At 47.5% G+C, this 27,208-nt stretch overlaps 1 protein-coding gene across 2 annotated transcripts in view; it reads right to left on the reverse strand.

Moving 5' to 3' along the window:
* The window catches only part of MGMT (O-6-methylguanine-DNA methyltransferase), a 283,714-nt gene extending 259,996 nt beyond the window's left edge, over window positions 1-23,718 (reverse strand). The window contains exons 1-2 of one of the 2 annotated variants that reach the window (XM_024751578.1): window positions 15,978-16,024; window positions 15,509-15,613 (exon numbers count right to left, since the gene is read on the reverse strand). In XM_024751578.1, coding sequence (XP_024607346.1) covers window positions 15,509-15,613; window positions 15,978-16,000 — 128 coding nt within the window. In that variant the 5' untranslated portion in view covers window positions 16,001-16,024. Of the gene's footprint in view, window positions 1-15,508; window positions 15,614-15,977; window positions 16,097-23,622 lie in introns of those variants that run through there. The other variant, XM_024751577.1, reaches the window with a different exon arrangement.
* Between the last annotated feature and the right edge of the window lie 3,490 nt (window positions 23,719-27,208).

Consider the following 27,208-nt stretch of genomic DNA (forward strand, 5'->3'; position numbering starts at 1 on the left):
GGACCTTCTATATAGCACAGGGAACTCTACTCAGTACTCTGTAATGGCCTATATGGGAAAAGAATCTAAAAAAGAGTGGACGTATGCATAACTGATTCACTTTGCTGCATACCTGAAACTAACACACATTGTAAATCAACTATACTCCAATAAAACTCTAAAAAAAATGAAAAAGTAGCATAAAATAAATTCAATCCATTGCCAGTCAACTAGCATTAAAATAAAAAAAATTTTAAGAGGTCTTCAAGAAGTAAATCATCCCAGATGGAAGCACGGAAATGAAGAAAGCCACAAAAGGTACCAAAAAAGATAAGCATGTGATAAATCTACATGAATATTGAATATTTAAAACACCAATAACAATAATAATACCGATCATTGCTTTTAAAGTATACACAGAATCAAAATACAACAGCATAAAAGCTGGGTCCAAGGTAAACAGGATAAAGTTTTGGAAAGGAACTGTCCCGGAAGTGGTAAAGTATCAATTTCAGGTAAACTACAGTGAGTCAAGAATTCATATTGTGATCTCTAGGTTAATCACTAGAAGAAAAGTCTAAGTATGTATAACTAAAAAGTTAACAGAGAAGAAAAACGAAGATTAAAAATGTCATCTTAATCCAAAAGAGAGCAAAATGAAGAATAAATTAAAAAAACAAAAAAGATACGGGACAAACAGGAGACAAAAAGCAAATGGTAAAATTAAACTCAACTACAATTATTTTATAATTATTACTACTAGACAATGTGCACCTCATACCCATTAGGAAAACAGTGACAAGTGTGGGTGACACTGTGAAAAAAACTGGAACCCTTGTGCACTGTTCGTGGGAATGGAAAATGGTGCAGCAGCTATGGAAAATAGGAAGGAGGTTTCTCAAGAAATCAGAATTGCCATATGATCCAGCAATTCCACCTGTGGGTAGCTATGTGAAAGAACTGAAAGCAGGGACATGAAGAGATATTTGCATATCCGTATTCATAGCAGCGCTATTCCCAGTAGCCAAGAGGTGGACAACCCGTGTCCATGGACAGATGGATGGATGATAAAGTGTGGTCAATACACAGGTGATATTTAATTTCACGTGCCAACTTGACTGGGTCACAGGGTGTCCAGACAATTGGTTACACACTGTTTCTGGACGTGTCTGTGAGGGTGTTTCTGGGTTGAGATTTTAGCATTTGAATCAGTGGACTGATACTGTCCCTCCTCAGTGAGGTGGGCCTCACCCAATCCACTGAGGGCCTGACCAGGAAAAGAAAAGGTGGAGGAAGGGGAATCTCCCCTTTCTGCCCTTCCTCCAGCTGAGACCTCGGTCCTCTCCTCCCTTCACACCGAGACTTAACACCATCCGCCCTCCTGGGTCTCCAGCTTGCAGACAGCAGGTCCTACGAGTTCTCCCCCTCCATAATCACGTGAGCTAACTCCTTATATTTACATAGTGCAATGCCCATTGACGACTTTAAAAAATTTCTCAAAGGAAACTTCCTTTCTACTAAAAGCCTATAGCAAGCATCACTTCTGGTAGTGAAAAATTAGCAGCTTTCTCTTTACAATATATAAGATAAGTATATCAATTATCACCATATCCTTACTTAACATAGGACTGGAGGTCCTATCCAGCACATGACAAGAAGAAAAATAAATGGTCACCAAAGTAAAAAGAAAAATTCTCATTCATAGGTGACATGACTGTCCACGTAGAAAATCAAAATACATAGAATATATTAAAATTTAAAAGATAATTCAGCAAGGAAACTAGATATAAGATGAGCACACAAAAGTCAACAGTATTTCCAAATACCAATGACAAAGAAAATCTAATCCTAAAAAAAGATACTATTTATAATAGCAACAGAAACAACGAAACAATAAGGACCTGCGGAAAGCATTACAAAAGATGGATAAGCTCTTCATGAGAAAAGGCTATTACCAGCTAAGAGACACTAAGGACCACCTAAATAAATGTATACATAGAGAGCATATTCCTGAAGAGGAAGACTTGTCTTATAAAGATGTTATTCTCCTCACATTACCTATAGATCCAAGTGCCTCTGACCAACACACCGAAGGCTTTTTCGAAGAATTTGACAAGGTGATTCTGAAATTTGTATGGACAAGCAAGCTGTGAGGACTTACCCCTTAATGCTAAGAGTTAGCCTAAAGCTATGGTAATTAATACAATGTGGTACTGATACAGAAATAGAACTCTACGTGAAAAGAATCATAAATTCGATTACGTTCAACTATATGAAAACCAAGAACCCTTGTAAATCAGAAGGCACCATAAAGAAAACGAAAAGTTAGGCTACATACTAGGAGGATAAAACTGCAGCCATGGAACGGACAAAGGATTAGGATCCAGAATATATAAAATACTCCTATAATCAATAAGAAGAGGACAACCCAATAGAAATATAGGCAAAATGGGTATGAAGAGGCATTCTGCAAAAGAGGAATCATGAATGCAACATGACAAGATGCTTGGCCTCACTGGTAATAAGACAAATGTAAATTAAGATCACAATGAGATGCTCTTTCCCATCCAGTAAGTTAGCAACTATTAAGTAAATTCCAAGTTTTGGAAACAATGTGCATCAACTGTTCCAACCATTTTTACAAAACACGTATTGTCTCAAAATGTTGAAGGTTGACAGTGCAGTAACTGTACCCTTGAGTGTACACCAAGGAGAACCTGTGACAAACGTGCACAGAAACAGCATACAGAGCCATCACAGCGGCAGGGGGTGGCAGCCAAAACCCGGGACAATTCCAATGCCCAGTGACAGAGGAACAGAAAAGTATCACAAACAGCGGTGTCGTCATACAATGAAGCGCTATAACGTACAGACGATGAACCACAGCTACACGCAGCAAGCGACTCAGACAAAATTCAGAAACATAATTCTGAGTGGAAGAAAGCAAGTCTCAGAATGCTCAGACGACAGAATATCCTTTTTAATAAAGGTCAAAACAAGTCATACCAAATGAGGTTTTGTTGAGGAGTAGACAGATGGTAAAACTATACACATTTAAAAAGCAAGAGAATGATGAACACAACATTCAGAATAGTGATAACTCTGGGATGGGGAGGCTAGGGAAGCTGGGGTCAGGACAGGAGAGGAAGCACACAGATAAATTTCACTGAATTTAGCGGTTGACAGGTGTCCTGATCATTAGCTATTTTTACTTCATAGCTTACACATATATCTCATATACTCTTTAGTATGTATCAAACAACACAAAATTTTAAAAAGCAAAAAAAAGGAAAGAACAAAGAGGGAGGGAAAGGGAAAAGGAACAAAGAAAAAACCATCTGCATCAGAAGAACAGAGAAGATCAAATTAATACAGCAAAGAACTGAAGTCAAAATTCCATAAAATGGAAAACTGAAAAAGCCTGGAAATGTTTACCTGGTGATTGGAAAATAGCAACGAATACTTTTTCTAGAGGCTGAACATTATGCTAAGAGAAACTTTCAAAACTTAAATCAATCAACTGAGACTGAAAAACAGATTAGTCTGCCGTTGGAGACTCCCGCTGGATACCAGCATACTATGTATGTCTGTGTGTACAGATTGAAATTTATATGTAACTCCAAACCTGTGAGTGAACACACTTCCCCCCCTTTGGTTCCAGAGCAACTCCAGACATGTGGCGTCACAGGGGCACTGTGGGCATTCACACAAAAGGCACCCTGCCCAGTCCGGGACGCATCTGGCAACATCACAGCAGTCACGGCCACGAGTTCCCTATGCTCACGTGACACCCGTGAGAGCACACGCACACCCCCTAAGCAACCCCCATGTTCTCGCACACTTACGTGAACACAGGTATTTTTTTTTATATTGGCGCATAGTTGATTAACAATGTTGCGTTAGCTTCAGGTGTACAGCAAAGGGATGAACGCACGTATTCTTATTTTCCCAGGTGTGGTGGGAAAAGCACAGATTAAACCACTGTGTTGAGCGGTTCACATGAGCCACCCAGAAACCTGGGACAAAAGACAGGCCGAGTTGGTTCATTTTTCAAATGCAGAGCCGCCGAGCTCTCTGAATGGCCAGGCAGACGGCAATGCAGGGGGTTAATGCCGTCAACACTATTGAATTTCAGTGATGAAGGTCCAGGCTGGCCAGAGATGCAACCGCAGCGGCTGTGAATTCTCGCAGGGGGAAATACACTCTTCTTCTGTCTGGTCTCTTCTTAGGCAGCATGAGCTGCCAGAATGACAGCCCTCGGCAGAGGACCTTCCAGGGAGGCCACACGTTTAAAGCTGCAACAACCACGAGAGGAAAATCGGCTGAATTCAAGACGCCCTTGATTTTCCCACTTCCCAATTCTGTTCTCTTTATATGGAGCTGGAATCGTCTTCCATCGGAGTAAAACTACAAACAGAGTGCTTTAAATTTCTTAACAGAAACTCTACTTGTTTCTCCCAACGTCACCAAACACCTACGTGTCACTCACCTGTGTGTCACTGCCAGCCTTGACCTGGATCTAACTTAAACAGAAAACACTGCAGGCCCTTTAAGCACAGGAAACGGGCTGGCACACAGGGAACAGAAGAACCATGAAGCCAGCACGAGAGGGTGAGCCCACTCAAGACTTGGCTGCTCCCACCTTTAGGCCTTGGGGATACTGGGAAGATGAGGTGTCACCAGAGTCCAGATGGCAGGGCCACTGGGAGGAGCAAGAACCATGGGTGGCCAGTGGCAGGAGGGGCTCAACAGGGGAAGGTGGGCACAGACACCCGAAGTACTTCGCTCCAGATCAGACGAGGAACAGCCCAGCAGCTCACACCCAGAGTTCTGGCCTCCACTGTCCCCCAGCACCTCTTGCACCAACAGAAGTCAGAGCAGGACCAGGAGGGACCGCTCTGACGGCCACCCTGCAGCTGCCCCTGCTTCCACTGAACTCCTGGGTGACACAAACTCCATCTCAGAAGCGCCCCCTGAATTCATGCTTCTCCCTTACAGCCTCCACCTGAGTCAGGGAGGGCCTGGAACACTGCCCACCAGGACCGTCATTCTTGGTTCCCTGAATAACGTGATACACCCGCCTTCTACTGAGGGTTCACAACAAAACAAAGTCATGCAAAAATCATGCCTGCGTTTGTTTAAAACACAGCCAATATTAAATTGCTTACCATCCCTTATCGAAAACTCTTGGACCAATTCCTCCACAGGAGAAGGTTTCTCTCCCCTGAAAGATGATATTCACTTACTGATTATACAATGAGTGTCTGGTAACACCCCACTTCCCTTTTCACCATGGCTGCCTGTAGACTCTACTTCAGAATTCATTTGGGCCTGCATAAGCTATCCTTAGCCTAGGTTCCCTGCCATATTTAACTTTCTTTCCTAGCACATGGTCCTCTGGCCACCACAATGACCTAAATACAGGTAAGAATGAGAAAACAAACAGAAAAGCCTTTTGTCAGCCAAAATAGCTGTCACCAAATCCATGCACTAAATATCCTCCGCTCTGAAGCCAGCCTGTCTGGTTAAAATAGCTATTATAAATATGTCCCATATGTTCAAAAAAATAAAAGAAAACATAAACATAATGAAAGAAATAGAAGATATAAAAGAGACCAAATGGAACACAGATGTAAAATACAGTATCTAAAGTGAAAAATGTTCAAAAAAATAAAAGAAAACATAAACATAATGAAAGAAATAGAAGATATAAAAGAGACCAAATGGAACATACATGTAAAATACAGTATCTAAAGTGAAAAATGTTCAAAAAAATAAAAGAAAACATAATGAAAGAAATAGAAGATATAAAAGAGACCAAATGGAACATACATGTAAAATACAGTATCTAAAGTGAAAAATCACATGATGTGATTAACAAATTAGATACAGCAAAAGGGGGAAAAAAATGAGTGACAATGAAGATAGAACATTTTTTAAACTATCCAGGAGGAGAAAGAAAAAAAGACTGAAGAAAATGAATAGAGCATCAGTGAAATGTGGGACAATATTAAACAGTCTAACACACATACAATTGGAGTTTCAGAAAAAGCCAGAAAATTATTTGAAGAAATATGAACTATTTCTTCACATCTGATGAAAAGCCTATATGCACTGTTGCAAGAAACTCAATGAAATCAAAGCAGAAGAAACATAAAGAAAACTAAACCAAGGTAAATCATAAACAAATTGCTGAAAACAAGTGATAAAGAAAAAAACCTGAGAAGTGGTCAGAAGCGGGTGGGGCAGGAAAGATTACATACAGAGGAACAAAATTAAGGACAGCAAAACTGATCATCAGAAATCATGCAAGGCAGGACACAATGGAACAACACGTTTAAAGCATAAAAAGCGGGGAAAACGACAAGCTAGAATTCTGTAAGTAGCAAGATCTTTCAAGAATGAAAGTGAAATAAATCCTTTTACCAAAAAATAAAAATAAAAAAGAGACAATCAATATACTAGCCGACCTGCAACTGAGAAACATTGGTGCAAGTTCCTTAGGCATAAAAAATGATACCAGATGGGGCTTTCCTGGAGGCGCAGTGGTTGAGAGTCCACCTGCCGATGCAGGGGACACGGGTTCGTGACCCGGTCTGGGAAAATCCCACATGCTGCGGAGCGGATGGGCCCATGAGCCATGGCCACTGAGCCTGCGCGTCCGGAGCCTGTGCTCCGCGATGGGAGAGGCCACAACAGTGAGAGGCCCGCGTACGGCAAAAAAAAAGATACCAGATGGAAATTCAGATTTACACAAAGGAATGAAGAGCATAAGAAATGGTAAATAGGCAAATAAATATAAAGGCTGGGTTTTTTTCCTATTTTTAATCTCTTTAAAAGATAACTGACTGCCTAAAACAAAAATAATGAAAGTATATTTTGGAGTTTATAACGTATGTAGAAAAAAACATACTAAATGAATATAACAAAAAAATGGAATGAGAGAAATTGAAGTATACTGATATAAAGTTCTTACACTGTATGTGACAATGAGTTATATGATGTGAATGCAGACTATGATGAGTTAAATATGACTATTACACACCCCAGAGCAACAACTTAAAAGAGAGAGAGAGGAGAGGGACAGCCAATAATGTAAATAAACGGTAAACTGAAATCATTTAAAAAATATATTCAAATAGTCTGAATAAAGGCAGGAAAATGGGGAGAGAAGAGTGAAAGAACAACCGGGACAAAGAGAAAACACATATGATAATGGTGCACTTGAAACCAACCACACTCGTAATTACGTAACACGTAAATGGTCTGAATACGTCAGTGTTAAAAAGACATTGTCACATACGATTAGCATGCTGTCTACAAGAAATGTGTTAATGTAAAGACAAAACAGATAAAATGTAAAAGAATGGGAAAAAATTTACCACAGAAACAGTAATGAAAAGAAAGCTGGAGTGGCTATCATAATATCAAACACCTAATTTCAAAAGAAGGAAATTACTAAGACTAAAGGCCATTAAGAATAAAGGGGTTGGGGCTCCCCTGGTGGCGCAGTGATTAAGAATCTGCCAGCTAATGCAGGGGACACAGGTTCAAACCCTGGTCCGGGAAGATCCCACATGCTGCAGAGCAACTAAGCCCGTGCACCACAGCTACTGAGCCTGGGCTCTAGAGCCCATGTGCCATAACTACTGAAGCCCATGCACCTGGAGCCTGTGCTCCACAACAAGAGAAGCCACTGCAATGAGAAGCCCACGAAGCCCGCACCCCAAAACGAAGAGTAGCACCTAGAGAAGGTACAGGCACAAAAACGAAGACCCAATACAGCCAAAAATAAATAAAATAAAATTTAAAAAAAAAGAATAAAGGGGTTAATCACCAAGAGGACATAAAAATTCTAAATATGCATGCACCTAACAAAAGAGTTTGAAACAGATGAGGCAAGAACAGAGAATGTAAGAGGCAAGAAGAGAGAATGTAAGGGGAAACAGACAGACCTCCAGTATCGCTGGGGATTTCAACACTCCTTTCTTGTAATTTATAGAACAGGGAAGCAGAAAAGCAGTAAGAAGATACAGCACTTGAACATCACTAGCAACAAACCTGACCCAATTACCATTTACAAGAGCACTCCACACAAAAGCCACAGAATATACACCCTTTCCAAGGGCACGCAATCATTCACCAAGATAGATCGCATTCTGGGCCATAAAACAACTCTCAATAAACTTAGGAGGACTGAAGTCATAAGAAGTATGTCCTCTGACCACAAGGTAAGTAAACTGGAGATCAATAACAGAGTGGTATCGGGAAAGTCCCCAAATATTTGGCAATGAAATGACACACTTCTAAATAACCCATGCATTAATGAAGAAATCACAAGGGAAATTGGAAAACACATCACACTGAATGAAAACGAAACCCTAACACAGCAATCTGTGGGATGCAGCCAAAGCAGTGCTTAGAGAGAATTTTTAGCACTGGATATTAATATGAGAAAGACAAAAGAACTCCAGCTTCCACCTTAAACTACAAAGAAAGCAAACTAAACCCAAAGTAAGCAGAAAGAAGGGAAAATAAAGATAAGAGCAGAAGTCAGTAAAAGGGGGAAAAAAAGAGAGAAAAATCAATGGTAACAAAAGTTGGATCTTTGAAAAATAAATTGATAAACCTCTAGTCAGACCAATTAGGGGAAAAAAAGAGAGAAAAGACGATTACCAATATCAGCAATAAATACAAAGGCATGATTTAAAGTCCCACAAACATTAAAGGACAATAAAAGAAAATTAAAATAACTTTAGACCAATAAATTCAACAACTGAGACGAAATGGCCAAATTCCTTGGAAAACACAAATTATCAAAAATCATTCAAGGAGAAATAAATGACTTTAATAACCCTCTATCTACTAAAGAAACTCAATTCGTAGTTAATATCCATCCCATATAGAAAACTCCACACCAAAATGGCTTCACTGGTAAACCCTGTTAAACATTTAAAGAGGAAACAATACTAAGATTACATGAACTATTCCAGAAAATAAACGGCCTTGTTTTATGAGTAGGATCGCCCTAACACCAAACCAGAAATACATGTGGAGAAAAGAAACCTACAGATCAATATCCCATATGCCCAGACACACAAATCCTCAGAAATATTAAACTGAATTCAGCAATACATGAAAATAAGAATACATCAAGCCCAGGTGGGGGTTACCCAGGAATGCAAAGTTGGTTTAACATACGGAAACCACTGTGTATAACTCACCACAGCAATAACATGAGAGAAAAGAACTTCCTCAATCTGATAAGAGGCACCTACAAAAACATACAGCAGGGCTTCCCTGGTGGCGCAGTGGTTGAGAGTCCACCTGCCGATGCGGGGGACACAGGTTCATGCCCCAGTCCTGGAAGATCCCACATGCCGCGGAGCGGCTGGGCCCGTGAATTAACTGGTGAAAGACGATGATACAAAAGCAACGGTGAGTAAAACTGCCGAAAACCAAGACAGCAGCACCAAACTATACAGGGTTTCGTCCTATCCTTCCCCACCATAAACTCACCGTTAAAAAAAAAAAACAATTTAAGAATGTCCTGATGAAACTATCAAAATCAAACTTGTGACCTTTATTCAGTCTCGGCCCTTCTGTGCCCAAACGGCAAGTACAACAGGGCACTTCTGCTGCAAAACAAGAACGATGGTTGTCTGGGGGTGGTGGGGGCACTCTTATGACTATTACAGATTTGAGAGGAACTGGTGACCGTTTCATGAGACAAAAGCTTTACACGTGTGAATGACTAATCACCTACGGTTATTCAGATATTTTCTCAAAAATAAACAGGGGGTCTGGGCACCACTGGGGCACCTGGAGCCACTCCCCGCAACCCCAGGAACCAAGGGACAGCTGTGTTCATGTCTTCTTCTGATTTTAAGAGAAGCTGAAACATGTCCGGGGGCCCCCAGAAGAATCCTGGGCCCCGGGTGCCGGCCTCCCAGGCCTGGTGCAGAAGGCAGCGCTGGCCCAGCGGCAGGGCAGCCCCGAGGGTGAGGGGAGGCACCTTCCGGTTTCCAGACATCCTGTCCAGAGCCACCCACTGACCGGACTTGGCTGTTAGGGACGGGGACCTGGTACAGAGGAGATGAGCTGCCTCTGGACAAGCTCAAACAGTGATGGCCGTGTCCAGCACGGACTGGATCCCTGAGTCACTGAGTGGCACGGCTGCAGGCTGCCTCTCGCTGGACTTCGTCTGAGCGAGAGTAAATCCGTACCACATTAAAAAATAAACAAATAAGCAAAGTGAGGCTGTCACTGTAACACAACTGACAGTATTTGTTGTTAATGATAAAATGAGAGCTTTCAAGCTGATGATCAGAACTTTGGGAAACTTGTATCCACCAGCATGGCTTGACAACCTCCAGTTCTAAGACTTTCCTAAGGAGAAAGGTGGTGACATTACAGATTTTTAATACTGTATTATGAAACATGTCAACATTTGGAAGATCTGTATAATTCAGCAAACCAAAATTTTCCAAAAGACCAATGAATGCTGTTACAAAAATCAAAGTACAAGCTACACAGTGGATTTTCGTGTAATGGAGAATAGCAAGTTCACACTCAGGGCTCACACTCCACACTGCATGAACCTTCGAGAAACTACCACCTGTCAAGTTCTGATGTGGTGTCAAAGAAGACTATCCACAGTTAGTTGAAGAGGCTATTAAGTGTCTCTCCCTTCTCCAGTTACTTATTGGTGTGAAGCCAAAAAACAACCTATTGCAATAGATTGAACTCAAAAGCAGCTACGAGAATCTAGCTGCCTTCTACCAATCCAGTCATTTAAAACGTTTAAAAAAAGCTAAACCGATACCACTCACCTCACCAATTGTTTTATGTAAAATATAGTTACTTCTCATTTAAAAAGTGTTATTTGTATTAAAATGTTTACTGTTGCTTAAATGAATAAATATTTTTAAAATTTTCAATGTTCACTTTCAATGTTGTTTTGATATATCACTCTAGAATCTCTAATAAGTTTTTAGAGTGCAAAAAGTCTCTGAGCCCAAACAGTGAAAGGAACACAGGCGTGGAGGGAAGAGTCCTGAGACCTCGCCCTGCCCTACCCCACCTGCTATCTCCGTCCCGGAAACCCAGGGCCTTTCAGGACCCAATCCCGCACCTGCAAAGCTGGGGAAGAAAAGAGGTGCACACCTGTATCCCCATCTGGCATCCAGAGCACGACCAGAGGGACATGAGGGCCCCGTGTGACGTCACAGGAAAACACCCACTATCCCATCTTTTTACAATAAATGCTCACTACCACCTCGACCATGACCTGCACAAAAGTTTCCACACAAATCTGATTAAGTCTCTCTAGGAGACTTCCTCATAAAGCACCCTAGAGAACTTATCACTATTTCGGCTTAAAGCTGGAAACAAGAGGGGAGGAAGAAACAATCCTTTGGTGTAGCAAGTCAGTGTGGGAATATGAAAACATTTAAGATACACTGGATTTTTGGTCAAGATGAAAGACACCCCCGCCCCCCCCACAAAAAAAAATCAAGCAATCTATTCTAATTGGGTTCCCATGGTAACTGTACAATTGGGTTTTTCAATATGACATCCCAAAGGCCCAGGGCACACTTGTAAAATATACTTCAAACAGCCTGAATTGTCTTCACATTAGAGCACTCCCAGGAAGATCAATCACTGCACAGCCCCACCCTGACCACTGGTGGTGGGAGACCTTAGTGGCACTGGCCACGTTAACACAGGTCATGTAAGGAACACAACACACCACAATAACTATATAACTAATCTGATGCTTGAGATTCATCAAATCTGTTCTGGTAACAAACCAATACTTCTGTTGTCACAGAATCACGTTTACGAAAATATAAGAAATAGAGCCCAACTGCACACCGCACCGTTACGCCCCTCTTATTGATTTCAAGGATAAACAGAATCAATCGCTAATAATTACATTATAAGGTGGGCCTCAAGGTTAATCGTATTCTTAGACTCTCAGTATGGAATTAAACAAACAGCCATGCTGATGAACAGATACATAAAACATAACTGAGAATACAAATCCACATTTCAAATGTTAACAGCACGGTACAAAGCACAGCACACAACCTCACCCAGGGCTCCAGCCTCCTGCCTGGACCACAACACCCCTCCCTGCCACTGCTGGGTCCCCCAAAGAGGATTCTAGGGCATGGTGGTGGCCACATGGTAAGGGCACAGAGGGTCAGAGCTCAGAAATGGCAAGATCCATTAGGTAAAAGTTCACAACTTGAGTTTTCTTTGCAACAATCCCAGAAATACCCACGTATCTGATACATTCTGCAGAGGTACAGTACAAAGCGCGACACATGGAGAATTGGTGACTTGGGCAGAAGTAAATGTAAATCTCCTGTCTTTATTATATCTCCCCATCAGTGGCCACAGACGTAATGTAGGCCAATTTGGTGCAAGTGTGGGCCAGCAAGCTTCCAGTGAGAAGTGTCTTGCTAAGTTCCCAACTCAAGAGAGACGTCCAAAAATCCTCAGACACATCTTAGCATGAAAAGTAGCAAACTGCAGAGTACTTAAGAGTTCCTACCAGTGTCCAACAAATGACCCCATGCTGCTCCCTGATCCAGAAAGGAGTACAGAATGAACTGACCAGTATCAAGAGGGAAAAAAAAAAAATCAACCAACCAACAGCAACTCCCAGGTGACAAGTGGAGGCTACAGGCTGGCTCCGTAACCCCTCCGCATGCTTAAGAAGCCCCGTCCGCCAGTGTTTACTCAGGCCCACATCTCCTCCCCTCCTCCCCATTTCCCTCAGGGCCTGGGGCCTCAACAGCTTTCCAGCACACGTCCACCCAGTGCCAGGACAACACCAGGCCTGTCTATGGTGCCCTGGCCCTCTGGGTGTCTCTTGGCCCACCCGCCAAATCTCCTTTCTGCAACCTCTGAGGACCCTAGTAATAAGCCTTAGGTTTCTGTTCATTCTGTTTTCGTTTACTCCTATACACCTTTTGGGGTGCTAAGAGCTAAGCCTGAGAACAGTGCTGGGTTTTTTTGTTTGTTCTGTTTTTTTTTTTGCGGTACACGTGCCTCCCACTGTTGTGGCCTCTCCCGTTGCGGAGCACAGGCTCCGAGGCTCCGGACGCACAGACTCAGCGGCCATGGCTCACGGGCCTAGCTGCTCCTCGGCACGTGGGATCTTCCCGGACCAGGGCACGAACCCGTGTCCCCTGCATCGGCAGGCGGACTCTCAACCACTGTGCCACCAGGGAAGCCCACAGTGCTGTTTTTGAGCACTGTCTGATTACAAAGTTATCTTTACCTCCAGATTCCAACTTCATACATAAACCCCTCGTGAGCTTTGTGCTTCTGAAATAACTTTAGTCCGCACCTCACCTTCTATTAGTCAGCTTGGGCTGCTATAACAGATATCACACACCAAATGGCTTAAAGGACAGAAATTAATTTTCTCACAGCTCTGGAGGCTGGCTAGTCCAAGACCAAGGTTCCAGCTGACTGCGTTTCTGGGGAGGCCTCTCTTCCCGGCTTGCAGGCAGTCACCTGCTTCCTGTGCCTTCACATACTAAAGATCTCTCCCTCCTTTTCTTATAAGGCCACCAACCCTAAGGTGGATCAGGGCCCCACCTTAAAACCTCATTTATGCTTAATTACCTTCTAAAGGCCCCATCTCCAAATACAGTCACATTGGGGGTTAGGCTTCAACATATGAATTTCAGGGGGCACGTTCAGTCCACAGCAACCTGCGTTCTGCAGCCTTTGCTGGGCCTTCCATCAGGTGTGAGCCCCACACCAGGCCATGGAGAGTTTCCAATTCAGAAAGCCAGCATGAAGAGACAAAAACAATACAAGTAAAGCAGAAACCCGAGTGTAAGTGTGAGGAGACATTATGGGGGCTGAAGAGGCTCCCAAGAGGGCTGCAACAGGAGAAGGATTCAGAGACAGCTTGGGAGCAGAGAGTGTCTATGTTTGGGCTGAATCAGAGAAGGGTCCCTAGGTGAGAGTAGGGGGTGCTCTGGGGCCTCTGAGAGCGAAGAGCTGATGCACAGGTATCTAGAGAAGGTGCCGGAACAAATGTGGAGGCCGTGGGGCTGAAAGTGGCATCAACATGAGCCTCACAGGCTCATTTCATTCGGGACCTGCGTAGGAAAGAGGGGTCACCTTGGAGCGCCTCTAGACCCCTGCCTGCAACAGGAGGAGGAAGGGGCACGCTCCTGTTTGTGTATGCCTGAGTGCTTACCTTACAGCGCCCTTGCGGGTGGGGTAGGCACTCCTCAGGGACAGAGCAGGGAGACTATGTGGGGCGCACGAGGCAAAAGCAACCGAGGTCGCTGAGGCTGGGGCCAGGCAGCTCCTCCATCAGCTGTGGAGGGATATGAGACGGGAGAGTTCTCACCGTCTAAACCCAGAGCCCACATGGCTCTGCACCCCAAGAGGCAGCCTCAAATCCGACAGCTGAACAGAGCTGGCCTGGCCCCATGCAGAGAAGGTACGCGCGTGGTCTCCAACAGGTGACCCTCCAGACGGCGTAGGCTCCGGGCGGCCTGGAGGCAGTGGCCCGCCGTTCTGAGTCCTGCTGACCAAGCGCAGGGTAGTAGTGAGCACCCGACCATCACAACAGAGCAGGCACCCGCGCAGCCACGACATGGATTTCCAATAAGTAGTTGGGAGTTGCCAAGTGAATGCCAGGGCATGACTGAAGCACATGAAATAGCTGCTTCCAAGTCTGAAACCACTGGAAACACTTATTTCGGACAACACAAAAGAGTATCTAACTAACCTTTCCCAGAATCCATCTTGCCTGGATCGTCATGATAGCGGCAAAGAGTGAAAGCACCTCGGGCCCAAAGAGGGTTTCCGAGCAAGAAACCTCAACATACAGAAGAGAACATCACTGAGGACATCAGAACCATAACCTCTGGAGGCTTTTCTGGCCTGACAAACAGTCCAGAGAATGCTACGAGGACAGCAACGGGGAACTCAGTCCAGAGGGAAATAACAGAGGCTCTGGGAAACGTTCTCATTACACTCACGGCAAAAATAAACAAATTAAAAAAAAATCTAAGAGAAAGTCTTTAAAGCCCATACTTTTGTAGGTGAAAAAAAGAAAAAGGAAACTAGTGATTGTGACTCAGGGCCCAAGTGCATCCAGCCAGTGGTGGGGCGACAGCGAGGATGTCATCCCCGACCCAGGACTGAGCGTGTCTGGGGGGAACCAACCACCCGGCTTGCCTGGACCCACCCCCGCCAGCGTCAGCCTTGAAAGTCCTGCGTCCCAGTAAACTGCTGGTCACCCAGGACAGACAGAACGCACTGCTCTCTGGGAGCCTGTCCTCCTGGAGGGAGAAGGCGACCACAACGGTGGTCGATCGTGTCCAAGAGGGTGGAGACTGTTGAATTTTAGGAATATTTACTTAATGTTAGAACCGGCATTTTGGTTCTAAGTAACGGCTCCTGCAACAAATTTCGAAAGCCACCTGCCTGGCGCGGCCTCCCTCTGGTGACCCGCTCCGCGGGCTGGCCTCCTCCCCACCAGCACCTGCGCCCAGGGCGGCCTGCAGACTGATGGTCCCACGTCGGCACGGGCCCGGCAATCAGCAAGCGGCCGCCTCGACTGGCCATCCATCTGACTCGACAGCTTAATCTGATGATAACACAGTGGTGACAGAAACAGATTCTTCTGCACAATAAAGAATAGCACACATGGGCTTTTCGTGGGATAGCTGGCTAAATTCACCAACTTTTGGAAATACATCATTTCTGTGCCTCGCCCTTTATTCTAGGAACTTCCACTGGAGTGTGAAAAGCCTCACAGGGAAGGGTCGCCGCCCACTCCTGGGACGCCCGCTCGGGACCACACGTTCTCCTCCAGTTCCCTGTGCCCCCAGCACCGTCCCTGCTATCGTGGTGAAGCCAGGCAACAAGCACGGCACATGGACACTTCGGGGCGAGTCCAGCAGTGGGCACGTCACAGGGCAGCGCCTGTCCCCCGCCCCCCTCGCACTCACCCACCGGGACCACTGGGGACCATCGGGGACCACCAGGGCCTCCCTCCCCAGCCACCGCCTCTTGTCCCTCAAGGCGGGCTCGCCATCGCTCGGCCAGTCCAGCGTTTCGAGGTGTGCATCTGAGGAGAAGCAACACATGCTTTATTCGTAACGTGCGTTGTGATGTGCCTGTACACCCAAACCTGGACAGTTTTCCCGTAAAGATCCTGAGACTACCTGCAGGAAGGCGCAGGTAACCCCACTTCGGAACCCAAATGCCAGGCCCGGCAGAGAGGGATGACTCCCGCTCAAGCCAGGGTCTCCCCCCACGCCCTCCCAGAGGACTGCTTTTACGGGAATTAAAAGCCCGCAGACCAGGGCTTCCCTGGTGGCGCAGTGGTTGAGAGTCCGCCTGCCGATGCAGGGTACGCGGGTTCGCTCCCCGGTCCGGGAAAGACACTGGCTCCTTTCTCATTCACAGAGGGTCCCTAACTCAGGCCTCTCCCAGAACTGCCCGCTCCCACCCTCACCCCCATGCTCCCACCGGAAAGACCCCGGACGGCCCACAGCCCCACGTCACAGCACCTCCCCAGGTGCGACTGCTCACGCCGGGCTGCCTGCTGCCACCTCCCCCTCCTCCCCCTCCTCCTTCCTCCCGCTCACCCAGCCCCGTGCAGGTCAGCCCAGGCAGCGTGCACCGGAAGCGCTGCCGGCCCGCCGTCCTGCACCCACTGAGCGCCCCAGCGCAGCACTCGAGGTCTGCAGGCTTCCTGTCTGGACCCTCACACATCCCAACGCCCCACCGGAGCCACTGACAGGTCCCCAGCCACATCCTGGCGTCCACACTCCCGCTGCTCAGGCCCCCTGAGGAAGCCTTACCACCTCCGCACAGGTGCTCCGCCCAGCACTCCCACCGCTACAGGAGCAGGTGGCAGGGACCCGGCGAGGTATGTGCCTCGGGTCCTAAAACAGAGCCCAGCACGCGGACGCCCCTCCTCCGGTATCCGCACCACCAACCTGCCGCCCCCGGCGAGGCACGGGGTGTCCCTGGCCACCTGCACGAAGGGCCACCACACACGGGACAGCCTCGCCGGCACCGCGCCCCCTGCACTCGGCCCTCCCCTGGGGCAGGCTGCACACCTTCAGCCAGGGACAGGCTTGGGTGCACTGCTTTTCCTGCAATGCAGAGGACCATGCTCGCCCACACTGATGTCCAGAAAGCATAACCGAACATACAGGTAATGCATTTCTTTACGCCACTTCTCGTCCCCAAAGGACTTCTGACAGTGTCCCTGCGTCCCCACCAAAGGTGGCACGCACGGTGCGTGGGGAAAGCCGGCGCTAGTGACAAATAAACCCGGGCTGAAAACTCCTACCCCAGTGGTTTGTGCAGGTCGCTCACTCCCAGGCAGCCACCTCACGTGCAAACAAAGACCCTGAGTGTCCCCCTCAGCAGGTGACCTCAAGAATTCCCTAGGACAGACTGGGTATAGCTTCCAGCAAGGCCTTCAATAAATGTTAGTATCAGCAGTATCATTACTGCACTGAATCTCCTGGAATGTAACTCTACCAGAGGCTGAACCTGAATGATATGAGGATAAAGAGACCCCAAAATAAGGCCCATTTCCACATACACACAAAAATTATTTCAGATCTTCTAATTCTGACAAAGCCCACCTAATGGACCACATTACCCCTCACTACTGCGACTCCCTCTCACACAGGAAAACACTGTCATATGCTGGTGTCGCTGCTGGTTCCTGGCCACTGCCATAGTGTCGGGTCCTCCAGAAAGTTCTTTCAATTTAACCGACGATTAAGGTCAGGCCTCCCAGAGACAAGTGACTCGGGACTGGGAACACACACGTGCTAAGCCTACGTGCCCGCTCTAGGCCCACCCGGCACAAGCTGGCCATCAGCATGGCACACCTGGACACAGAACTCTGCCACCCGAGCGGGAAGCTCCTTGAGACCAGCCACTTCAGTGGCTCCCAAATCATCCACTGTAAAAAACTAGAAACAGGCAGCTGGGCAAAGCACCTCCTTAGAGACAAAAGGAATTTCAGAGACCTGGCAAATCAGCCCTAGGCTTCATGGTGCTCCAGACGAAACGAAGGTCTGCGCCACATGGAATCACAGTCACGGGAGGTGGAGCCCAACTGAGACCCCGTCCCTAGTCTTGCCTCCACCAGAAACAGTTTTGGGACTGAGTTAACAAATGTCAACTATTATTATCATTATTCAGGGCTCACCATGGGGGGGCCCGGGTCGATTCCCCAAATGGGATTCTCTCCCAGCAGCTCACAATAGCCCTGTGAACAGCAATGCCGTTTTCCTGATTTTTGGAGAAACGAAGGCTCGGTAAAGGTTAAGTGACTTCACTTGAGGTCACAGATAGTAATTAAGGAGCCAGGTCCAAACTGAGTCCGTCTTGTTGCCAGAGGCTGGAACCTTAACCCTGTGTACACCACCCCAAATGAGGGCGTGGATAGTGTTAAATCTGTAAAACTAGGATGCTGATTGGATGGGGTTGGGTACAGGGACAAGGATGCTGGCTGGATGAGGGGAAAACAAGGATGCTAATTGGACTGAAGAGAAACAAGGATACTGACTGTACTGGAGGGAAAACAAGGATCCTGGTCAGTTCCTCACCCTTTTTCCAGTTAGTCTCATCCTTCTGTGAGACTATGGTTCCAAATTAAAATTTCTATCTAGGCAGTGCTTCATACTTCACAAAATAGTCATCTGTTACCTTCTGTGCTTACGCTTATCCAGGTAGAGTAAGTGTGATCACTGCCATCCCACAGCTGAGGAGGCAGCTAGGGGTTTACAGCTGCCCAAACCACCCAGCTAGTAAACGGCATCACCAGAATCCCTCCCACAACTGGCACTTCGTAAATAAAAACTCAGTTCAGCTTCCCCAAAATGTATTTGGTTGCATATATGAAAGTTAACCCTTACCTGACACTGTGAAAATGCTTCTACCCAGAGAGAGAAAAAGCAAGACCAGCCATTCAAAGGGAAAGATGGGCGTGAAATATAATATGGCTGTCCATGCTTAACGTTTGTTTGTAAAACTAACGCCAAAGTTTTGGTAACATCTGCACGTTCTGTCATAACCACAAGACCGAAAACTATAACGCGGGGATAACACGTCGGGTTTGCAACTCGAAGAGATTCACGTGTCTCTGAGGAGTTACAAAACCATACACAGATCCATCAACACAAGCAACTTAGAACAACAATACCGGCTGAGGATGGACCCACGTGGGAGGGGAACTCGGAGCTTGTGTGGGTTGGAGAGCTCTCCTCAGGCAACCCTAAGCCTGCCCTGGAGATGCTCAAACATTAGGGTCCCCTGGAGCGCTTGCAAAGACACAGGTCCCCGGGTTCTGACCCAGTAGGTCTGGCAAGGGGTGCTATAATCTTCCTTTTAACCAGCACACTCAGTAATTCTGACACCAGCAGGGTTCAGACCGCCTTTTGAGAAACTGTTCTGCTATAGCTCACGAGTATCCCACTTCAAGGAGAGCAACGGGGCCCGCGTTTCAGTGGTGGCTCTTACTTATAACACCGACAAGTGGGCCAGATCTGAAGGGGACACCCTCGGCCCCTACTTTTAGTCCTTTTTTGGGGGGTAAAAACAAATGAGAAATACCTACCAGTTATTTATTAAAGTTCAACATTAAAATGTGCCATCCCATATTTTGCCTGAGATGCAATTCACTCTCTCCATCCATCTAGAAACCTCTGAACATCCAGGGCTGGAATTGCCCAATCTGTCAATAAGGTGAGAGTTTCCTAAACTATCATCCGTATGACTCAATTTGTCAGTAAAGACTGCCACCAGCGCTGTGCTTGCAGAAAAATGTCCATAAATGCATTATTGCAACCGGCAGATCGATGTCTATAATAAAAACAAATAGATTTGACAAGTGCCGGCTTTTACGAGTCCTGCCATTGGTGGACCGCACATTCAGTCTCACCCGCAGACTTCTGGGAATGGGCAACAGACCTTGGGTTAGATACTCTGCTGACTTCACAAGTGTTACAGGTAGGAAACTATTCTAACGAGAAAATTTTCCAAGGAAGAGAGTGAACGTACTAGGCATTTATAACTCTCTCACAATTCCTTTCACAGTTACACACATACACACATGACAACAAGTTTAACAACCCTAAGAAAATGTTTCTGTAGAATTTTTAACTGGTTTTTATCACAGCTGCATCACAGGCCAAATGAGTTTACTCCAGGTTGGGGGAGGGGGAGGGTACAAGGGGACACGAGGCCTGGAGACCCCCACTCCTCTGCTAAGCCCCCAGTCTAACTGAAAACAACCTGTGGTATCAGAAACAGGTGTCAGCATTTAGCACGTGGCCAAGGATGTCACTGCCGTGTCAGTGGCCCCTGGGGCAGCCTATTTATTTAGTTGTTTAGCTGGAGCAGACACCAGGAGGATGGCAGCCACAGACTGGCTTAACTACCAGGGATTTCGAGCACTTTGTCAAGACACTGTCTGTGACCAATTTACACGTAAGCCACATCTGCCAAAACCACTTTGATTCCTTCAAAGTTTACAAAAGGTCACAAAAATGATTTATTCCTCTTCTTAGGCAATTCATTTTAACAGTGATATAAAGGAGTAGGTCATTCACTGTACCCCATATACTCTTCTTTTTTTAATAAATTTATTTATTTATTTATTTTTGGCTGTGGCAGGTCTTTGTTGTGGTGCATGGGCTTCCTCACTGTCACGGCTTCTCTTGTTGCGGAGCACAGGCTCCAGGCGCACAGGCTTCAGTAGCTGTGGCACGTGGGCTCAGTAGTTGTGGCTTGCGGGCTCTAGAGCACAGGCTCAGCAGTTGTGGCGCACGGGCTTACTTGCTCCGCAGCATGTGGGATCTTCCCAGGCCAGGGCTCAAACACGTGTCCCTTGCATTGGCAGGCAGATTCTTAACCACTGCGACACCAGGGAAGCCACCATATATTCTTTATATGGTTTCCCCAAGCCCTGCGGCCCTCCTCGATAAGCTCTTCATTGCTGTCAATTTTTTAAAGAAAATTTAAAAGAAAACTAGACTATTTCTTCCCACTGACCAGCAGACAATGCAGCAGTTAACCAAATGCCACAGAACACACATCTCGCAGTATTTTGCCTCTAACGGTGGATGTCCAACTTTCATCTACCTATGCCCAAGAAAGGCCTCCAGAGCTAACGGGATGGGAAAACTGATGTCAGTCAAGGGGAGACAAGCCATCCTGCACAGTCAAACCTCCCTCCCCCTCCCAGATAAACCATACACACTTTCAAACCGAGAATGGGCAATGGATTGGTTCATTTATGAAAAGGCCACTCTCACCCAATGGTATTATATTATAGTTTATACGGCTTTGATGTTTAAATCTTCAGGTTTCCTTTAAATAATATTCTGTGATAAGACCCCAACCTCTTTCAGAAACTACCAGAAACTACCCAGGAAACAGAGGGTCTGGGAGGACTATGACAGGAGCCAAAGGAAACCAGGGCCTTTCAGGGACCCGGAGCCTCAGAGACGACACAGGATGTCAAAAACCTCAAGGAAAGTGGGTCTAGAAGAGGAACTTCACCCTGGGGCCATGGAGGGAGGTGGGGTCAGAGCCAAGTGTGAAAACAAACCTGGCAATAATGTTAACAGATGACTATGCGAAAAGAGAATTCAGAAAGCACTGTTCTGCTTCCTTCTTTTCCTACCAAGGAGAATATACTACAAAACTGAAAAGGGCATTGATGCCCAAAAAGGGGGAGTTGAAATACAAGAGTCTTGGTTTGAATCACTGGCTTCTAAGTGTCTGTCCTCTGCCAAATAAGAATAAAGGCAATTTAGCAAGTTTATTTTATTAAAAAATAAGAAGAAGAGTAAACTGTTCGGGGTTCCCGAGAAAGCAAGAGAAGAGGCCTGGAGGAGAAAGTCCACAGGAACGCCAGGGAAGTCGCGTTCCTCCTCAGGCCCTCCTTCCGCCTCCTTCCCTGAAGGAAGGATGGATGGTCCCTGAGTGAGACATCTGTAAGGGAAACCGTGGAAGAGCAGGTCTGAGTGGAAGATAAGGCCCAGGTGAGGCTCGACTGATAATCCAAGCAAGACCAAAACAGAGAGGAAAACAGGTTTAAGAACCGCCGCAGCTGAACACGAGTGAGATGTTAACCACTGTGTCCACACCTGGGGCTTTATTTCTTTAAACCTTGCTCTCCAACAGTGAGGCCTTTTTAAAGCAGCGTCTAATGACATTAGTTAAATCTAGTTTGTGTAATACAGATTTATTTTAATGAAAAGAATATTCACCTAGGAAAGTACCTTAGTGTAGTTCTGCCCTTGAGGCCTGGTTCACCCAGCCCCAGACTGTAACAGACACCACTCTCCCACTCAAATCCTAACTCAAAACAAGAACCCAAGCAGAAATGAAACGCCTGCCAGCGCAAGGCCAGCTCTCCTTTGCAACTTGCAGGCTCTGGACCTGAGCAAGGGCACACCTGGCGTGAACTGTCTCATGGGACAAGGTCCGAGTTAACTCGATATTAACCACCAGCTGGGGGTGGGGGATGGAATGGAAAGGGCGGCCCTGACATCATTTTCTTAAAGTTGTTTACCCCCATGGCGGGCTAAGCTTCCTTGTGTCCTTTTCACCTGAGTGTTTTCTCCACCGGGGACTCATGAAAGCAACACCACCCCCCACCCCATCAGGTCTCGGGATGGGGAGATGTAGAGGAGGGCCTGGCTTAGCTACTTTAAGGGCTCATAGTTAACTGGCCAGTCCAATCCTTAGCTCTTCGTGTTCTACAGCTTCGGGTTCTGCTGCTAACAGCTGCGGTGATCCCTCTCCAGACAAATCAGTCCCCCCCTGCTTGATGACCATCCACTCAACCAAGCAAAAGCTGTGCTCACATATACAAAATGTGCTTCCAGAACAAGGTCAGCTACTGAGCTGAGGCACAGAGAGCAAACACCATTCTGAGATTCAGGAAACGATGAGCCCAGGGAGTGAGGAATACCGTTTAGAACTGCTCTACAGCGTTATCACCGACTTGGGAATTACGGCGCCCAGGGTAAGTGGCTCTCACACTCCCCTTGTTTACGTGTTGCTGTTTACGAAGGCGATTAGGGCGTAACGTATACCAACATCTGATGAGGACGCAAGAACGCGGCCCTCCTCTTACCCTGTCTCAAGCATGAGGCCATGGGGGGTTCTGCACAAGGGGTCTGCTAAGGGCCTGCTGCTAGGCAGGCCCGGACTACGGGCTTCTGGAAACTTCCTGGAAACAGAAGGCAGAGGAGCGGCCCCCTTGGCGCTGGTCAGCAGTGCAGGGCAGGAGGGCGTCGAAGGTGTTGACCAACTAGAGGTTCGGCGGAAGCGGCCACAACTCCCAGGCCAGGCCAGGCCACTGTCATCCAACTTGGTCGAGGAAACCCAGGCTGGGAGAGGGCTGGCTACACCTGGGCATACCTGGTCACACCTGGGACCCAAAAGGGTCAGCTGGGGGGATAGTCAGAGCGGGCTCCACCACGCAAGGTGGGGTGGGGAGCGCTCAAAAGACCACTGGGGGCTGGACTGCCCCAAGGGCTCCAGACGCCTGCTCTCCCCAGGGAGAGCCCCGAACTTTGGCGGGAGAAAGGCAACCCAGACACTCACCGCGCTGCCCAAACCGCCGACCGAGAAGAGCTGCAAGCGCAGGGACGCGCAGAGCTGAGTAAGCTCGTGAAGCCCGGGCAAGTTCGTGGCGCGGGGGCGGGGCCGAGGTTTGTGGGCGGGGCCTGACGTACGGCTCCCGGGGCCCACACGCACCGGGACGTGGCGGAAGCGCGGCCGGGAGGCGCAGAGGCGGGGCCGAGCCGAGGTTCGGGGGCGGGGCCCAGAGTGGGAAGGGACCTGGACGTGAGAGCCGCGGGGCCAGACGCGCGGGGGCGGGGCCTAGACTAGTGGGGCGGGGCCGAGGATGGGCACCGCCTCCCCGCCGGCGCACGCTCGCCCAGGTCGGAGCATGCCCAGTGCGGCGGCGCCGGGGTCCACCCCGCTCTGCGCAGGTTCGCTGGGCGTGTGGCGCTGCCTGGCCCGGCTTTTGCAGGCCCCCGACCCGGCCCGGCCCTCTCCGGCCTGGGCGCCAGCGCCCTGCGCTCCTTTGCAAGCCCTTCCTACCCGCACGAGCTGGGCCGCGCCCTTCCCGCCCCCTCTGTTTACCAACTGTCAGCACCGTAGCACTTGGCGAGCGCCCTCTGCCCTGCAGCAGGGCAGGTGTGGAGGCGAGGGCGGGTCTGGAGGATCGGCGTCTGGTGCACCCAGTAACCTAGTTGCTGGTTCCCGCCTGCTACTCTCCCTGCGGCCGCTTCCGGAGGGCAGAGACCACGCAGAGCTCAGCAGGACAACATCTGGAGTCTATACACAGTAAAGGGTCTTGGGGTTAGCCTCCAGTGTTTGTGACGGGTCTGTCGCCATCCATGGCCACTCAGATGCTGCCTGATCACCAAGACCTAGACTCGCCCAGTCTCAGTGGCTGTTCAGTGAGCACACGTGTGCCTGGCACTGCTTGCTGTTGTGTGGACATTATTATGGGTTGAATTATGTCCCACAAAAGAGATACGCTGATATCCTAGCCCCCCAGTACTCTGAATGTGACCTTATTTGGAGATAGGGTCTTTTTACAGAGGCAACGGGTTAAAATAAGGTCATTAGGGTGGGCTCCTAATCCAGTATGACTCATGTCCTTACAAGCAGAAGGCCACGAGAAGACAGAGACCACGGGGAGAACTCCATGTGCCGATGGAGAATGGGAGTGATCCTTCTGCAAGCGAAGGAACACCTGGGACCACCAGAAGCTGGAAGAGAGGCATGGGACACATTCTTCCCTAGAGCCTCCACGTGGAGCATATAGCCCTGTGGACACGCTGATGTCAGACTTCCGGCCTCCGGAACTGTGAACTCCAATACACGTCTGTTGTTTCAAGCCACCAGTTGTGGTACTTCCCACAGCAGCTCTAGAAAACGATACGCATTCTATCCAACCTGATTGACTAAGGACCCCGGCGGGTGGAATCATCCCTTGAACTTTCAGGGCAGTCACACACCCATTGGCAATCCCAGGCCCACGTGTTCTGAGCCACCGTGCTATGGGCCTCCTAGGTTCCATTGTCTTAATGGCAGCAGAATCTGCCTTCCCAGGATGTACGACTCCTCTGTTGGGATCTGGCCAAAATTCATACATCGGCACTTGGGATTTGCCTTTCCCAACACATCAACGTCGTCAATGAAAGTTCACTCAGAGGACCTCAGCAGTGTTTGCTTTGTGAAGAGCCCTGATCACTTTACGTGGGCCACATCGTGGATCCTCCCAAGGCCCCCAGCCCCCAGGCCACACCTCGGCTGAGACGTGTTTGAACGGCTGCTCATGGAAAAGAACTAGGCCCTGGGTACGGCGTGGTGATCAAATTAATGCACTTTTTCTCCAGTGAGCCTGGACACAGCCTCAGAATCCTCCTCAACTCTGCTCCAGACAGCCATAAGCATTTAAGTTAAGATGCATGGCAGGCGAAGTGAAGCACCTTTGCTCTTTGTTCTGGTCTTTTCTATTAGCTCACTGTGAAACTTTAGGAAGTTTATTCAACTTCTCTAATCCTCAAAATCATCATCTATGAAGGATCTTTATAGTAATCTACTCTATGTAGGGCATGTACATGTAGGTAGTTAACATTAAATGACAAGAATACACCTGTCCTCTTATAACCTGTTACTACCAGGACCCAATCAGAACTGGGATCCCAACAGAACTGAAAAGAGAAAATAACGCAAACATTGAATCAAGATGCTTACTGATACCCTGACAAGTGTCCTGTGATGTAGTTTTACAATTAATACCTAAATCCTACTTTTCCTTTTATCTGACTAGTATTTTAATGTGAATTCCTAAGTTATTGTTAGCATCTCTGATTCCCACCCTAGGAAAGAAAGACCATCTTGGTGACTGGTTAGGTGGATTATGTGGCGTTGGGAAAGATGGGTGAGAGAGAGGGGAGAGAGCAGCACCCAGGGGAGATGCACGCACCTGGCTCTGCTGAACAGGACTCCCTGCTGGGGAGGCTGAGAGATGCTGCAGCTGCCTTCACAGGGGCTCCAGGGAGAGGAGCCAAGTGGGGGACTTGGGGCCACAAGGGGGACAGAGGAAAGGCCACCGCCCCTGCCCAGCCAAAGACTAAGACTCAAGCGTGTGGTATCTCGAACTTCCCCGTGAGCAGAACTAAAGTCTGCATTCCCTGCACTTGATGGGAAGTTCTTTCCTTCTTGATGATAATTTTCAAAAATCAAAACATTTTCTCAAAAGCTATGCCCTATGCCTCATTCCCTCGTCCCATCGCACCTGATCCTCAGATACATGCACTTCCTGTTGGTTAAGCAACACAAGGATGGCTCCCAATCGGGGGCTATCCTGGTGTGTAAAGAACACGGGGTCAGGAGACATGGGATGCTGTCTCACTGTGCAGTCCGCCTGGCCTCTCTGTTTGTGGGATGACAGCATTGCAGTAGATGAAGTTCCTTTGGGGTTTTCCATCCTCAGATTAATAAATCATACCCACTCTCCTCCTGACACAGGTTCCCATGAATGACTTTTTACAAAAGAGGTGGAAAACCCCCCGGGAGCCTATGCTCAACTTCACTCTGATTTCTTCACGGGCCTCCCCGAATGTCCTCTAAGATAAGCCAGCTTTCTTGTGGGTACTGGGAACTATGTTCATTTGCATCGTTTCTTTAAACGTACAAATGGATACCTTTCAGGTTAAACAAATGAACACGACATGTGATTGCTTCCAATGATTTGCAACCCAAGGAAGCTGTTTAATAAGCCTCTCTTTCCAAGCTACTTTTGTGACATTAGAGACCGTTTACAACAAAGCTGTCTTCAGTAGTCAAACTTAATCCTTACTATCCTGCCTTTGGGAAAAGAAGGGATTGTATAACGATCACATAAAACCTTGTGTGGTTTGAAAGCCCCAAACTCCGGACAAAAGTGTGAGTCTTGTAACAAAAGAAAGACTACAGAGCTTGCCACTTTAAGGGTTTTACATAGGGTTTTCTTTTAGGGTAGCATCTCCAGTGGAGAGCTTCGCCTGTTAACACAATTGATTTTCTCAGCCCCAGCGTTCCTGTAAAGGTTGGAGCCAAGAGCTGGCCAGAGTCAGCGCCCTGGACCTGGGTGGCGCAGCCAGCATGCGAGGACAGGGGCGCAGAG

The sequence above is a fragment of the Neophocaena asiaeorientalis genome, unplaced genomic scaffold, assembly GCF_003031525.2.
Source record: "Neophocaena asiaeorientalis asiaeorientalis breed wild unplaced genomic scaffold, Neophocaena_asiaeorientalis_V1.1 scaffold108, whole genome shotgun sequence".
NCBI lineage: Eukaryota > Metazoa > Chordata > Mammalia > Artiodactyla > Phocoenidae > Neophocaena > Neophocaena asiaeorientalis.